Source organism: Panthera onca, chromosome A1 (genome assembly GCF_046562875.1).
Source record: "Panthera onca isolate mPanOnc1 chromosome A1, mPanOnc1 haplotype 2, whole genome shotgun sequence".
Classification (NCBI taxonomy): Eukaryota; Metazoa; Chordata; class Mammalia; order Carnivora; family Felidae; genus Panthera; species Panthera onca.
In genome coordinates, this window is record NC_138339.1 from 94386688 (window position 1) to 94403924 (window position 17237).

General features: G+C 36.7%; 1 protein-coding gene across 7 annotated transcripts in view; it reads left to right on the forward strand.

Moving 5' to 3' along the window:
• Window positions 1-16257, forward strand: part of SSBP2 (single stranded DNA binding protein 2) — a 307829-nt gene extending 291572 nt beyond the window's left edge. For all 7 annotated transcript variants that reach the window (XM_078448416.1, XM_060637755.2, XM_078448406.1 and 4 more), the window contains 2 exons: window positions 8770-8868; window positions 15657-16257. In XM_078448416.1, coding sequence (XP_078304542.1) covers window positions 8770-8868; window positions 15657-15686 — 129 coding nt within the window. In that variant the 3' untranslated portion in view covers window positions 15687-16257. The remainder of the gene's footprint in view (window positions 1-8769; window positions 8869-15656) is intronic.
• Window positions 16258-17237: the final 980 nt, after the last annotated feature.

Consider the following 17237-nt stretch of genomic DNA (forward strand, 5'->3'; position numbering starts at 1 on the left):
ATAGCATTTTTAATTCATCATGACTGTTTCTTAGTCCCTTGACCTCTGTAGCAATAGATTCTCTGCTGCCTTCTATGCTTTTTTCAAGCCCAGCGATTAATTTTATGACTATTATTCTAAATTCTTATTCCGTTATATTGCTTAAATAGGTTTTGATCAATTCGTTAGCTGTCTCTACTTTCTGGAATTTCTTTTGAGGAGAATTCTTCTGTTTCATCATTTTGGCTAGTTTTCTGTCCCTTATGCGTTTTAAAAGCTTGTTGTGTGCTCTGCACCTGTGAGCACTGCTATATTCAAGGAGGGTCATACACTGTCCAGGGCTTGGCCCTTCAGGAGGTGTTTTTTCAGGGGTTGTTACTTGCTCTCTATTGTTGTGACTTTGGTTACTTTATTATCCTACTTGTAGTAATGTTTTGGAACCTCCACCAGGTGTGCTTTGATTTGTTCCTTGGAGTAGCCCTGTAAAGGAAAAGAGATAGACAAACAGGAGACAAAAATGAGCAAACACACAAACAAATAACACGAACAAACAAATAAACAAAAACAAAAACCTAAAGAGTAAAAACAAAAAACACCAAAACACCAACTACAAATAAAGAAGAGGGTGGAGGCAGTGCTGATGGAAGAGCACATACAAAGAGTGAAATGACAGGAGCGGGGTGGGGGGGGGACAAAAAATAAACATTGATTAGGCAGAGAGACTAAAAGGCTTAATCCAGAGAGAGAGGAAACTAAAGAAGGAGGCGGGGAAAACGAAATGAAGATAAAGTTACCCAGACAGAGAAACTATATGGCTCGATTATTCCACAGAGAGAGAAAGGAGTGTAAAGCAGGAGGTGTAGAACATGTATCGAGAAAATGGATTAAATATGTCTGTTTAGACAGACCAATAACCAGAGTAACCAGCCTACTGGAGGGAAGAGATAAGGAGAAGAAATGGAGGGGTGGTGTGGGGGGAGAATATATCTGTATATCCAGAATTGACCTAGAGTTAATCTAGGCAATGCTGCATGGCTTGTAGGTAGTAGCTGTCTGCAGAGTCTGTGCCGCTCCAGTGGATATGCATTTACCCAGTGCAAAGGGTCGTGGTTTGGCATATTCTGGACCCACCTCCACTATGGGCCCGGGGAGTGATCCCTGAGGCCCCACCTTGGTGGTGGTGGTGGTGGTGGTGGTGGTGGATGGAAATGGTGGTTCCCCAGTCTCTTCTCCATGGAGATGACCCAGTGGACTCAGTTTGAGTCGTCCTCACTGTGCCTCGGGCACAGACGGGGCGGTCCTTCTCTCTCCACCAATCCCCTGACCCTGCACTTGGCTAGGATTCAAAGTTCTGCTCCTTGCACTCTGGTGCTGGGGAAGCGCCTCTCAGTGCGGCGAAGCGCCTCTCAGTGCGGTGATACGTGGTCCGCCTGGCTTTGTCTGTGCCACAGCACTTCAGGGAGGATGGCCTTCTCCTACTGCAGACTGAGCCGCCGCCCTTGCCTCAAGCCCCAGGGGTGGCAGACGCAGGCAGCCTTTGTCTTTTCCCACAGCACTCCAGGGAGACAGCTGCCTTTTCCTCCTGCAGACTGTGCCCTCAGCCCAGCCACTGCGCCCGGGGGATGGTGAAGGCAGGCAGGTTCTGTACTATTGCAGCCCTCCAGGGAGGGAACCACTTTCTCCAGCTGCAGACTTAGCCCCTGACCTACTACCGCACCCATGGCTGGCTCCCCTCCTCCCCAGGTGCACGAAGAGGGAGCCAGCCCCAGTCCAAAGAAAGCCCCGCAGTTAGAGATTGGATCCCTCTGTCTCAGTCCCAGGTCTTTCTCCTGTCCAGATATGGTCCTGCACTTCTCTAGCCACTCTTTCTCTTCCCTTTGTCTCTTTGCAGAAGGGGGTCCCTCCCCTCCGTGCCCACGTGGGCTTTTTTTTTTTTATCTCCCCCAGTTCACAGTTAGGCACCTTTTTTCCAGCTTTCCCATTTTCTTCCTAGTAGATTCGGTCTCTTTTCCTCCCAGGCTCTGGTGTTCAAAGTCCTTTGGCTTCTACACTTATTTGTTTGAGAGATGCTGGAAGTATGGATTCCCCCTACTTCTCCACCATGTTGGCCCCTGAACAACTGTTTGAAAATAGAGGTCCAGATATAATTAAGTGGAAGTTAAAAATGATCAATGCATATAACGGGAAAGGGTAAAAATAGTTTTTTAACATGGTAAGATTCATTTACAAGACATACTGTATACATGATTAATTGATACCCAAGTAATAACCAACTTAACCACCTTTATTATGTCACTCATTTATAAAGCAAATTGACATAGTGTAGATAATCTTTTGAAAATGTAAAGAAGTCTAGAGCAACTTAAGGAGAGAGGGACTTGGAAAGATGTTGTTATACGTTATATGTTATAAGGGCATTGCATTTATACATCTCATTTGTCTTTCAGACCTTTATTAGGCAATGCTGACATCAATTATTATTCTAGTTCCCCAGAATAGAATAGGAAAGTAATTAGAAGAAAATTATATTAATACAAGTAGGAAAGAGAGCCTTCTAATAGCTTCTGTCTGTGTTTTTCCTCCTCCGATAGTTTAAGTGTTTAAAATTAATCCTTTGCTAAGATGCCTTACTTTTTTTTATGAAGAATACCTAAATACTTTTTAGGTCATGATAAATTTAAAATAGTTCTCTCTGGGTCAAAATATATTTAAAATGGCTGATAAGAAATAATTATTAACTACCATTAGAATGATTCTCTTAGAAGTCTGCTTTATATCAATAAATACCAAAATTCATTAAAGGGCAAATTCATTTTTAATCCTACTTCTAATTTATATTCATGTATAATAATTGGTGCCAAGAAAAATAAAGTAAGATTGATTGAGCTATAAAACCTTTTAAATGAAGACTTCAAGCTAAAAAGAAAAAAGAGAGAGACAAAGAGAGTGTAACTGGCATGCCAACATTACGTCTACATTGCCTGGCAGCTTGGCCTTACAAGTAGTATATGCACTTTGCATATCTATGTTTAGGGACCATCAGGAAAGTCTTTTTCTTTTCTTAAAATAGATAAATATTTGTTGTCATAAATATCATTATAAAGAAGCACTAGCTTACTTATGTGATGAATGGGTAAAACTGCCAAAAGGCCTGTTTTCAAAATAAGATTCACTGTATAATTCCATTAGAACCATCTCTCTGGGAAACACCTTTACAAGTCACATGACCATGATTGTATTGTCTGTCTTCGATATCTAACAATTGGTATTAGCTGAATTATGCTTTGTGGTCACCAATAAAATTTCTAATTTTGTATTTGAGAAGTGTATTCTAGTGTCTAAAGATGATTTTTTTATTACATGAAGATGGATCATCCAGAGTGCTTAACATCATCTTTCTGAAATTCCCACTAATGACCAGTATTTTTGTACACCAGACAGATGTAAACAAAATTCTATATGGGAAGGTACACTTGGCTAATACCAATTGTTAGATACCTAAGACAGCCAATACAATTTGTTTTTTCAAGTTTTTATTTAAATTCCAGTTAGTTAATACATAGTATAATATTAGTTTCAGGAGTACAGTTTAGTGATTCATCACTTACATATAACACCCAGGGCTCATCACAACAAGTGCCTTCCTTAATATCCATCACCCATTTAGCCCATCTCCCTGTCCACCTCCTGAAAAAGTACTTTGTAATTTATAAAGCACTTTGGAAATTTTAAAGATTCATAATGACAAATTAAATACCATCTTCTAATCTGCCCTCATCAGATCTATTGTGATTCCTTCCATGCTAATCTTTCCATTCCTATTTCCGGAGACAAGTTTTTCCACTATCCTGTGCCTACTGCTGATAACATTCTCTGGCTTGGTGATGTAGTGCTTATTCTTTAAGCATTAATTGACTACCAAGTGTGTACTTTTGTAGCCTTGTGCACTATGTGGAGATATAAGAGACTTCTTCAAATACAAACATAATTTCTGTCCTCAAGTGGTTAGGCAGGAGTTCCTTCACTCAGTAAACATTAATGTACCAAGGCATTATGTCAGCCAGGCTCTGAAAACCCGAAGTTAAACAAGGTATGATCTCTGCCCTCCAGGAGCTCAGTATAACTGAGCAGACCAAAGACAATAAGGAAAAACTTACACAAAGCAAAGTTCAAATACATTTCACTTAACATAAGAGTTTGCCCCAAGTCATAAACATGTCATTTAACAATATTCTAGAAATGAGTAGTTGTGTCTGCCTTCCGATGAGCTCCTCTGCAGCTCATTTCTGCACTGCCCCTGTTCCAGGTTCGTGGGGTTCAGGGTTCTAACTGCATGATGATACCACTGGTGTCTCTTGTATGTCCACTACCCTTTTTTCTTTAATCAGCAGCATCATGTATATCTCCATCACCCCCAATTATTTCTCTCCCTACCTCTTTCCATTCACAGCCTAATTATTTCAGATTTTTATTCCATGCTATCCACATTAGCACTAACTTCATTTCCCCACCTTCTTCCTTTTCCAGCAGAAGACCAGTTCTCTCAAGAAACTCTCCTCCCTTTTCTCTTGTTTCCTGGGTTCATTCCTTTTCATCCTATTCTTTTTCTAGCCATTTTTATTTGTGAATCATAAGACAGTTTGGGCCATTACTGCTTAACAGTTTTGTTCAAAATCCCTCTTAGGTTTCCAGCTACATCTTTTTTGTTCTCCAATTAGACCTGTATTTTGCTAAGTGCCAGTATTACATTTTTTAAAAATTTCTTACTCCTTTTTTAATGTTGTTTACTAGTACTACTTATATCCCTTTTCTACCTTTTTATTGTAAAATACTCTATATTATCCTTCTTATATGTAAGCTAATAAAGAGTATTGAACCTCTGAGAATCAGAAAATTTGGTTCTCCTACCTAAAAATTGGGGCAACATGTTATTTCATTTCTCTTAGGCTTAGTTTCCTTAGCTTTAAAATAGAGCTTGTAGTTCATCCCCTGTCTTCTTCATAAAACTGTTCAGAGTAAAGTGTGAACATATGCTAGGGCTCTAAAGCAATATACAGATATTAAATATCTTCCTCCTCACTAGTTATGCTGTCTTTTGTCAGCAAGGCTAGACACACTGTCACCTGCATTTTGATAGCACTGTTTCAGTGGCACAAGGAGCTCAGAACTCCAAATGGAGAGTTTTAAAATTATTTCTTGCTCGGTTGAGGATTACTAGTAAAACTCACATGCATCTCTCTCAAAATGCAGAATTCACCTTTAACTTAGGAGTCCAGAAGTCAACCATTTAATCAATAGGACAAAAATATTTTCCCTTGGAGTTCTTTTAAGAGTTGGGGATTGAGACGAGCATATGGTTTATTTTCTTAGAAGGAAATAATGTAAATAAATTCTGCAGTTCACATTAACATACTTAACACTTATATATTTAGTTTGAAAAAAAACATATCAGAGAAGGCCAGATCTGATCATATCACACGTAATGAATTATCCAAGAGGTCTTTTTAACCTAAAGGTTTCTGAGTCAAGAACCTCATTTCCAGTTAAAGATCCCACACCCTTCACAGGGGAGCTATTCAACACCATAGATCTCTGTCATCTTCTCAGTTTGGCTTGGGCTCTAGCTCCCTTTTATCCCCTGGGAGAACCATGACTGACATTTTGTTCCTTTGGGGGGCTGGCAGAGTCAAAACAACACTCCATAAAGCTTGTTATTGGCAGGCTCTGAGGAAGTGATTCAAATCCACCTCTAGAGGGCTTCAAATAATATCAATATTATTTTATTCCAATTATGGGCAGAGTCAAAATTTATGTACATGTGCACTTTTTTTAATAGCTTGAAAAGGCTGGAACAATTTCTGAGGGCGGGTAAAAGAAAGGACAATAACTTACTAATTAAGAGATGACGTGGAAAAATACTTGTAAGATAAAATGAGAGAATAGAGGGTCTAAGAGAATTAAATGTGTTAGCCAGAGGAAATGTGTGTGTGTGTGTGTGTGTGTGTGTGTGTGTGTGTGTGTGTGTGCATCCTCCTTCATATAACATTCATATATGAAGTTATAGCTTAAAAGAAAAACATTCCAGTTTGAAGAAAGGGTAATTGAGAAAGTAATAAAATCCCTTGAAGATGGGATCAGTATAATACTAATTATACTTTTATAAGCTAAATTCTTAGAGTGTAAATAGGAAATACAGTACATTGTAACTGAAGTAAGAAATGTAAACAGAGTGCCTAATGTAGTTAAAAGTGATCTTTACTTGGATTTTCTTGTACTCCCTTCTCCCTATGTGTTCAAGCTATCAGAGTGCCTTTTTGATCTAAGCCCTTTTTGTGTGTATTATGTTCTTGCCTTGATGAAATCTACTGGAAACACTGCAAACAAACATAGCTATAGTTAAATATAACACACACACAGTTCATGGAGACCCACACTCATAACCTGTTTCGAGCTGGCGTTTGGAACCACTGTCTTGTTTCTTAGACACCAGTAATAAGTGTGTCTTTTAGCCTGTATCATTATCAGGTTATTCACTGATCATGGATAGTACAATTTTCATAAGACTCTGCATTGAGAAATTTTTGTTGTTTTCACATTTTGCAGATTACTTTAGGTTAAAAAAATAATAATAACAAACAAAGGTTTGTCCTATCATTTGAAGATTTTCAAATATGCTCACTGAGCTGAATAAGTTTCAGAGATCTGATATTCGCTGTTTTGTATGTTGAATGTGTCCTTTTAATCTTCCTCTCAATGTTCTTATATATCTTCCTCCCACACCCAAAAAGCATATACTGGTGAGCCACCATGCGATGAATAGATTGCATGGAAAACAGAAACAATAAGAGAGATGTTGTGTAAATATTTAAATAATAATGCAGTGTCATTTTCAAATTTTAAATATTTTGAAATCAGCATTTTGAGTCAAGAATTAGACTTGAAGTTAGCTAACTTTCAAAATTGTAAATCAAGAAGTGATGCATGGGACAGTATGGAAGAAACAGGGAGCACCCTAACTGCATCAGAGATGTGCTGCTCATTTCAGGGTCCCTCGGGTACCACAGGGAACATGTTAGTTACACAGGAATGAAGAAGTTTGCAAGTGCACCTTTAAATACCCCTATATATAGAATTATTTTTTATTCTGGGATTACCAATTTCTTAATTATATATAAATTAACAGACCTCTGCTTTCACCAAATAGATTTTGGCTAAGCCTTACAAAATTTGTATAAATTTAGTTTTCTTTTTGAACCAAATCAGCATTAACATTCCTGTTTTCAAGGAACAGTTGATTATTCAGTTAATAATTTTAATAATTAATGAGCTATGAAATAATAATACACTTATTTAAATTTTACTTAAATTTTTTTTCAGGAAATGAAGTTATCTATGTTCATTTGAAAGTAGTTACTTTTCTGTATACTTGGGGAACTAACATATTCAGAGAAAAATTTATCCAAAAAAAAAAAAAAAAAAAAAGAATCCTCTTTATGCTATTAACTGTGGTTCCCCAGCCCTTGGGGTTCATTGGCAAATCGAGCTCCTATGGACTTCAGAGGATCCTTGTTCTCAGATCTTCCCTGTAGGGTGCACAGCAGGACAAGATATAAGCTGTATTTCCACCAGTTCATCTACCTGTCTCTGCTTTACAGTTTAACTATATTCCAAAACAGCATATATTCTTCTGGGAATAACTCATTCATGAAATTTTAATTTTTATGACATAACTTTGTTTTAGTTAAGTCAAAATCTTCAGAGCAATTTTCTTTTAAAAATGTAGAACTTATTCAAAAACAGAATATAAAATAGAAATGGCTTAGAGAAACTCTAAAATCTGTCTTCCATTTGAAATAACAAATAAAAAATTTTAACCTTGAAGTTGATTTCTACAAGTCAATAAATTAGACCTTGAAAGAGTCCCTCAGTCACAGTTGCAGTGCTGTGTGAACATGCTTTATATGGCAGTGCCATTCTGTATTTCCTGTTGGTATGAAGTAGCAGATGACCTCCCACAGCTAACATTGCACAGTAATAACAAGACTAGCAAATTTAAGTAGAATATGAAGCAATATGCAGCTAACTTATTAGTGTTTGATTAGATTGCTCCTATCAGCCATTTTATCTTAAAAGAGCATTTCAAAGTAAATCTACTCAAACTAATGATAGGAAAAGATTCTAAAGCAGTTTACTTTGGGCCTTCTTTTCCTCTACAACTGCACATTGGATTCACAAGTCCTCAGGTAGTTCTCTTGTTCCTAACTATACTTGTCAACTATCTTCCTTTTTCCCTACAGTTCATATAAACAAAAATAGTTGAAATAGTGTTACTACATAAGCCACATGTAGAATTAAGGGGAAATATTCTCAAACAGTGACCTTTTGAAGTGTGATTAGTAAAATCACCAAGGCAAGTTACTGTTCCATCATTCCTGATCAGTGGGTAGGCTCTCTTCATCATGCCCCTGCTGAGAATGTTTTTTAAACTCTATGGTTCTAGGAACTCTATAAGCTGAGGGTGGAAAATTGAATAAACATTGATTCTGAGACTAAGAAGAAAGTTGTGGTGGGTTATTTGTTTGTTTGTTTTTTAATTTCCATTTGGGAAAGCATTAGTACTTGTCAAGGTGTAAAGAATGAACTAGGATGCACGGTAGAAGTCTAAGATTAGAATTATAAGTCTGCTTTGTCCTTAGAGATGCTGCTGTAGATTTCATTTTTGAAACACTACAATGCAAGAGGGAAATTAAAATCTTTAACAATGCCTTGTTTTCTAAATCTTGTTTACAGAATTCACCCAATAATATGAGCCTGAGTAATCAACCGGGCACTCCAAGGGATGATGGCGAAATGGGGGGAAATTTCTTAAATCCTTTTCAGAGTGAGAGTGTAAGTATTCCTTTGCCTACATTATTATGTCCAAAATTGATTTCTGAAACTTTCCTTTTAGAATTATTCATAAAGCCATTATTATGATTATTTATCTAGAGCTCAGCAGGTTGATATTTTAAAAGTTAGAAAATTAAGTGAAATTTCTTTGGAATAATTAAAAAATAAACTTGTTCTTTTTTTGCTCCTATTCTGTGCACGTAGTTACAAAAACAAAAACTATAAAACAAATTTTCTTGTAGAGAACATCCACTATAAAGGAACAATGCTGGAAACAAGTTGCATATTAGATAGTTTTTACAAGTTTTCACATTACTGAAATGGCTTGAGTCACTGCAAAACCAGGTCTGTTCTCAGATCTAGACTCTGAATGTCCTCTGTAAGATATCTACTTCATGCACTAGACATCACTCAACAGAAGGCCAGTATTGGTGGTCATTTAGCCTGTTATTTCCTTGTAACCTGAGCTGGACACCAGAGTCATTTTTTGAATATGATTACTGCGTTAAGCAAAGGCAGTATTCCATATCTCCATAGAAGCAGACAGGAGCAAAAAGAGAAGTAATAAAATTCATTCACTCATTTAACAATTACTGAGCACTTAAAAACAGGCCAAAGCAATATGCTACACACTGGAGAGACCAAAAAGACAATATGGTGTCTTTTCTCAAGGAGTTATTACATAAAACAGTGATTTTTTTAACCTAATATTTCACACTAAAAACACCTACAGAATTTTTAAAAAATACATTTTCCCAGAACTCTCCCTAGACCTAGTGAATCAGAATTTCTGGGAGTGGTACTGGGCATTCTTGAAAATGAAAAAGCTTTGTCAGTGATGCTAATGCACATTCTCTGCTAATAACTTCTGAATTGGAATATAGCATAAAGGATTTCAAAATCCAAACTAATTTCATCTTCATAGCATCAGTGCCCCCACATACGGATTTCCATCATTAAAATCAGAGGAGAAAACTTCCCTCATTTTGCCATAACACAACCTTCACTAGAGGTGATACTATTAGAATTTGAAACTGTGGCTAGTAACAAATATGCTTTTGCATGGAGTGGCTGCTTTGAACCTAAGCTTGGGTGTTCTGTGGGTTCTTTTACTTCTTCCTTTCGACCTAACACCTCTGCGTGGGATAAGACTTTCCCTGTTTTTAGACTTTAGTTCTGTTAAAACTAGAAATAAAATTATACTAATCTTTATCTGTATAAATCTTATACTGATCTTTATCTGTACATGATTAGTGAGGACAAAGAATGTACACATAAAAATTCATATAAAAAATCAGAAGACTAGCTTGTCATAATGCTCAGGATTATAGGAACCATTTTTTAGATACTGGTTTTCACTAGTTTGCTTCAAGACTATGGACAAAAATTAAATGGACTGCCATTTTAATTAGTTAATGTTGGCTTTATCTAATTAGAAACATTTATTTCCTTTCTTGCTAATTCTTTCAGCAATAAAATGGTATGATTCAGTGAGGTATGTGATACTTAGTTCAGTTCAACATTTCTTGAGCCTCTAATATGTAACGTGCTTGGTTAAGGACAAAGTATTCTGAGATAAATATAACACGTCACTAACCTCAAAGAATGCCATTTGATGGGAAGAACATGGTTAAAACTAATTAAACCCTAAGTCAGATTAATAGGTGTTATAATAGATATAAGCCAGTTTGTTTTTTAAGTATAAAGGAAATTATTAATTTGGGATTGGAGAAGAAAACTTTTTTAAAAGGTCCCACATGACTGTTGTTTCGGGGACAGGGACAACAGACCTCTCCCCTCTCCTTTCCTAGATTAGTCCTGGGTGACTGCTGCCTTGTTATACATTCAGCAGAGAGGTGCCACTTTAGAGCTGGCATCAGAGAGCTCTCCATGGGGATCAAAGAATCAGATATCACAGGACATGAAAAACTTCTTTGCATGGAATAAATAAGAGCCTCACCCTTTAACCTTAACTGGACTATGCACATGCAAAACAGTCAATCTTTTTCTAAGTATGTGCATAGGAAAGAGAGCATCTGGAGCTGGGCTCCTCCCATCCCTGACTCCTGGCCCAGCCTCACTATTCCAGAAGCCAAGAAGAAGGTAAAATGCCAGACTGCTGTATAGAGTTAGCAGAAAACAAAAGCTCCCTCCCATCCCTTCCTTCCCTCTGTTCTGTCCCCACTTGAAAAGTCCCCAAAGGAAAAACAATTGGATGATGATTGAGGAACTGTACCACCACCTAGAGACAGTGCAGCCTTGTAAGCATGTCCACACTAGCTGCTCCACTCTTTTGTCTGCCCGTTGAGGACTCTGCTGTATTATGAATGATGCAGTTGTTATCCATGGCTTTCTGCATCACATCACCACACATTTTTGTTTAGACCTTTTTAAAAGTTCAAGAAATGAGGAGCAGAGAGAAAGGAAGACAAAAGACAAATCTGAGGCATTAAATTAAATTAAAGTAAAAATAGGCTAGGTATCCAGTAAGTTAGCTTTCCCATAATCAAGGAAAAAGAGAACTATATAAAGAATTCAAAAAGAAATCATTTTTGAATGAATGAACATGTACATTCTAGTGTTTTTATAATGTATATAACTCTGAAGAGCACATACTTTGGAGTAGTCTGCCTTTTGAGGATTTGTCAGTCCTATCTTGAAGTCAAACCACATAAGGAGGCCTGGAAAGAGTGAACATCTACTGAGTGCTTTTTATGTAGCAGCCACTATCCTAGTCACTTCACACATGCTACTTCATTTAATTAATATTTATAGAAACAAAATACCCAACCCAGAGTCAGAAACCTTGCAGTGCCAACATGCAACTCATAGAAAAATCTGAATCAAATGTTTCACTACTCAGCCTTTTTTTGGAATCCTAAACAAGACCATTATTTCAAGAAACAAACACGCCCCCTAGTGTTCAAATTCTGTAAAATGTTTGTTTTTGAAAATCTAGAATGCAAAAAGGCTTATTTCAGAAAGTAGTTTTTCATGCTTCTCCTGTAAAGAAAGCAGTTAGTCTTATTTATTGAATTAATTTAGCAGAGTATTTTACTCCATGGCAATGAACGGTAATCAATTGAGTAAAAGTGATATTAAAAATCATGGTCTCTACTAGGAATTATAAACAAGATGATAGGTCGTCTCCTATTATTACCCTTACTCCCCTTAGTCATTTTCTGTTATAAAGGTATCATATACATCCAAATTTTCTTTTATACAGTCACATAAACACTGAATTTATTTCACTTTAGTTCAGTTCAGAGTTGCTGCACTATTCTTTATTTATCTCTCATTAAGAAAACAAAATATATCTAGATGCTTAAAAATAGAAATGATGTAAGATCTGAAGTGTTCTTGAAGTGTGTAAACAGGAATTTATGCACACTGTGCAAAGACTGAATGGGTGTTTGGTGGGCTCCATGCTTTGTGAACTGTGTATAGTAAGGGGAAAATAACAAATTCGCTAGTTTATACCAAGGCATGCCATTTCAAAATATATTTTACATAAAAAAGTAAAATCAATTAGTACACATTTGAAATTATATCTTTAGGGTTTTTTTTGTTTGTTTGTTTGTTTTTGTTAAACCAAACAGTTAATGACTTTGTAAGAGCCATTATATCATCTGATTAAGGAGAACCAGACTCACAGAATAGTTTGGAAGCAGGGCAACCTCATATCACAGCATTTTGGCACAAACATTACAATACATTATCCCATATTGATGCAGCAGTACAATAGAAACATTGTAGTGTCGTCTCAGGACAGTACACCATGAATATTTTATGTCTCTAGATACGAGACGCCATTTAACACCTACTCTTCCTTTACTTTAGGAAAACCGTAAGCCACTTCTCTTACATGTTGAAGAATAGTAATCAATACCCGAATTCCTTTTTGCTTGCACATTCTGTGAGTCTTCCTAGAAATTTGTAATTTCCCTTATTTTACTTGGATGAAGCAGTTTCAATAAAAGCAGTAGCAGATGAGCAGTTTACAACCTCAGCAGTGCAAACAGCACATTGCCCATATGGACGCTCACACATCTATACATATCCACCAAACCAAATACACTTAGAGCATCACTTTACAGTTACTGGTACTATTCAAAAATTATATTAAATGCTTGGGACTTCTGAGTTGTATTGCGTGAAGCAGATGCTTCTATCTTTTCTGACTGAATCTAGCCCTTATTTTTTTTTTAATCCTGATCATTCAGAATGTGTATGAAAAGAGATAGTTTCTAGAGTTAATTATGACTTATCTAGAAATTTTTTTTTCAGAAACTTCTTTTGAAGTGCTTTCTGAAATGCTTCAGTATCTTTTACTGTTTTTAGATGATTGCCACCATATACCCATAAAATTCTTTTTCTTAAAACAGTGATTGATGATCTTGCTATGGTTTCTAAATTTAAATTAATTAAAATAAAATTTTAATTTTAAAATTTTCAGCTCCTAAATTGCATTAGCTACAGTTTAAGAGTTCAGTAGCCATATGTGGCTAATGACTCTTAAATTGAACAACAAACACAGAGTAGAATGTATCCATCATCACAGAAAGTTCTTTTGAACAGCACTGATGGGATCACCACTTTTATTGTAATAGTAGCCATAGAAAGCATAGATTACACTTTCCCATGCCCACTTTGCCATATTCTCTAATTTCTTCTATTTAGTAAAAGCTTGCTATCCATGTATTTTCTTTTTTAATTCTTCCCCCTAAAGGTCATATATACAAATGTAATTCTGTTTGTGAAAGGCTGTGGATAGTTCACTAAAGCTTGCTGTCATTATTTATAATGGGAGATTTGCATGGTATCTTCTGTTGAAATGAAGGCACATCCCCCTCTGGCACAGGGGCAAGGTGGGCTCCATTTCATCAGGTTTTGTCTGGTTGCTTTGGGATTTAGGTATTGCTTTGTTCTGATGTGCCTTTTTACTGCCACTATCAAGGGTGAAGACGAAGAGGTTTTTCTGTCAAACTGCATCCCCTTCTCTTTGGAAGTCTCCCCCTTTTTATCACCCTACTCACAATCCAACATTAGAGTCAGTAACATATATAATTTAGCTTTCCTAAAAGGAAATTTGAGGCTATTAAGTGATTATCAAGTAGATTTTCCATGATTTGACCTGCATTTAAAGGATTAACAATCATCCCCCTATGATCCAGTGACCCGTTTTCAAGCCCACTCATCCACCTTTTCTCAGGATCAATGAGGGTTTTGGCTTGAGCCTAGATTTACCCCTAATGACTTTCTGTCCAGACTTCTACCAGCTGAGCCATTCCCCAGGGCATCCTGCTTTCCCTGTAAAATCCATCCTTCTCTCAGTACACACCTTGCACCTCATTTCTGGTTCCTGCAGTACCTCAGCTCATCTAGAATTTACTTCATTCAGTTTGGCCTGCTGTCTTTTTTAAAAGTTCACACTCCCCTTTCCAAGATCATCACTTTTCCTTTGGAATGCCCTACTGCCTGGAACCAATGTCCTTAACTTCACCTGCCTCTTTCCATGAGGCACAATCCTTATTAACATGTTGAAAGGAATTCTCCTTTGGCCTGGTCCTCAGCAAATATTTTTTTAACAAAACATTTAAAATATTTAAGGGTTTACATTTACATTTTCATCTAGAAACCCTGTTCATCTGGAGATCATTGCCATTTGGGAGTGGATGCCCTCCCCACATCTCAGACAGTCTGGAACTATGCTGTCCAAGATGGAACCCACCAGCTACATGGGAATATTTAAGTTTAAATAAATTAAGTAATATTAAAATTACAGTTCGTCAGCCAAACTAGCCCATTTCATGTGCTCAGTGGCCACCTGTGGCTAGTGTCTTCTGTGTTGAACGGCACAGAAGAAAGTGTTGAAGAAAGTTCTGTCAGACAGTATTGCTCTGGAGCTTTTCTGTCAACACACAGTCCATTCCTCAAGAATACAAGTGTAGATAGGCATAATTTTCACAATAATTGCCATCTGTTCCTCTCTCAATAATTTCTGAAAGCCTCACCTTTTACCAATTGTCAGCCTCATCAAACTGAAAAGTTATGTATAACAACAGTACCCCCTGCTCCCACCCTAAAAATATTGTGGACTGAAATTGGAACCACAGATTAGAGGAAGACACTTACATCCTTAAATGTAAATCAGACTCTTAAGTATTCTAAACACTTTATGAGAACGTCCTAGGGCCAGCTGGGAATTGTTTTTTGTTTTGCTTTATTCTGTTTCCCTTACACTATTAATTAAACATTTACTGAACACTTTCTGTATATTCAGTAAATACATGGTTTTAAAGATTTTAGATTTAATACTCCCCAAGTTCCTTTAAGATAAATGCTATTATTAAACCCATTTCACCCATGAAGAAACTGAAGCACAAAGAGGTCAGGTAATATAGTTACTAAGTTTACATAGTTAGTAGGTAGTTAGGCTGTCCCTCATACTTATTTCATTATGGATTGGATTTACCCAGATTGTTACAAATGCCCACAAAACATGAATCTGGCTAGAAGGAGACGACTGAGGGCCTGGGTAATTATCAGCCATCTGAGTGCAGAGAGAGAGGGAGACTGGTCGCTTTCCAGAGGAAATATTATAAATTTCAGGACTTAGTCAATTCTATATAAATTTACTCTTTTATAGCTTCTTATTTTTATGTTAAAGGCTTGAGCATAAAAGATTTCAAGATGTTAAAATCCATGGTTACTACTGTTTACCAAGAAGAACATTAGTGGTCTGTAAAAGAATTGTTGTTAAAATATGGATTCTTTTTTCTTTCTAGTACTCCCCTAGCATGACAATGAGTGTGTGATCCATTACCAAGTCTCCTCATGAAAACCACAGTGAGTCAGCCCTTCACAGAACTACTACGGAAGAAAATTATTCATCACAGTGTACAGTTAAACAAAGGAATCTCAGTCACACCAAACCAACCTTTTTATTTCCTGCTCTCTCCCCTATTTTTTGAAGAAAGCGGGTCCAAACGTGATTCAAACAACTGTACAGAGCGGCATATTAGAATTGCCCTAAACTGAACTGCAAATAATTATCTGTGTATGTATATGTGTGGGTCAGAGAATGTATTGTATATGTGTATGTTATACGGACATATGCACATACATACATTGACCCACAGGACATTGTAAAATATTATTACATGACATCTTAAGTAGAAGTAAGTAGGGACTTTTATTCCATCCTTTTTTTCACGTTTACATTTTAATTATTAAAAGTTGCTCCTGCCCCTCCCTGAACTATTTTGTGCTGTGTATATCACTGCTTTATATAAGTTATTTTTTAAGGTGAACTCAGATGTTATGGTTTTGTAAATGTCTGCAATCATGGATAGGAATAAAATTGCTTATTTGAGAGCTTTCATTAAATTGCGTCTGATGCAAGTTACCCTGTGAATCACAAAGTGTACTGTCTCAAAAAAAAAAAAAAGAAGAAGAAGAAGAAGAAGAAGAAGGTGTGTCCTCATCCTCTGTCAGATCAAACAATTTCTCAGTTACCTTTAGTGAAAAGTATTTTGTAGTTTTTATTTAGGAAAAATACTTCAACTGGGGCCCAACACCATATATTTCTGCAAGAATTGCTTTAGATGGAATTCTTGATTTGTCTTTGATGATACAGAAAATCATTAATTAGCCCCACCTGCTTAGACCATAGCAATAAAATGACAGGGGTCGTCATATTTTTAGAAATATATTTTCTCTCTAACATGATGGAGCCCAGAAGTGATAACAAAACCATTTGCTTGAAATTGTCACTTCTCACCAGGAATAGTAGAGCTAAATTTTTAATAACATGCTAATGGAAAATGGTATCTGATTTTTACTCAGACTTCTTGTGAACATTTCCACATAGACACTGCAAAGAATATACATTCAAATGACTGAGACTTTCAGCAGAAGGGGAAAAGAGTTTTTACTGCACCCAAGGGGCTCTGAAGTGCTGCTTTTCTATCTGGGTAACTTGCCTACTAGCCGCAGAACTGACTGGTAACAGTCCCATCTGTGAATACCTCACTAGCAGCAAAGCCCCTGCTCTGTTCCCAGGATATAAGACTTTTGTTTAGAGGGAAATCATTTGTAGTAACTATATTCATCTGGCCATTGACTTCAGCAGGCTAAATCTGCATTGTGTAACTGTTCAGAAAAGAATGCATAAATGTTAAAAATTAAAGAAAAAAACAAAACACTTCCCTTACGCTAAAGCACATTGTTCTGTGGCACTTTGCATATCTTTTGGGGGTTTTGTGTTCAATCTTACATACAGACACCGAAATCATAATAGAAAAATGTGAAGACTTTAATTTTAGACTCCACAAGATAAGTTGGCGATCCTTTCTGTTAAAATTGTG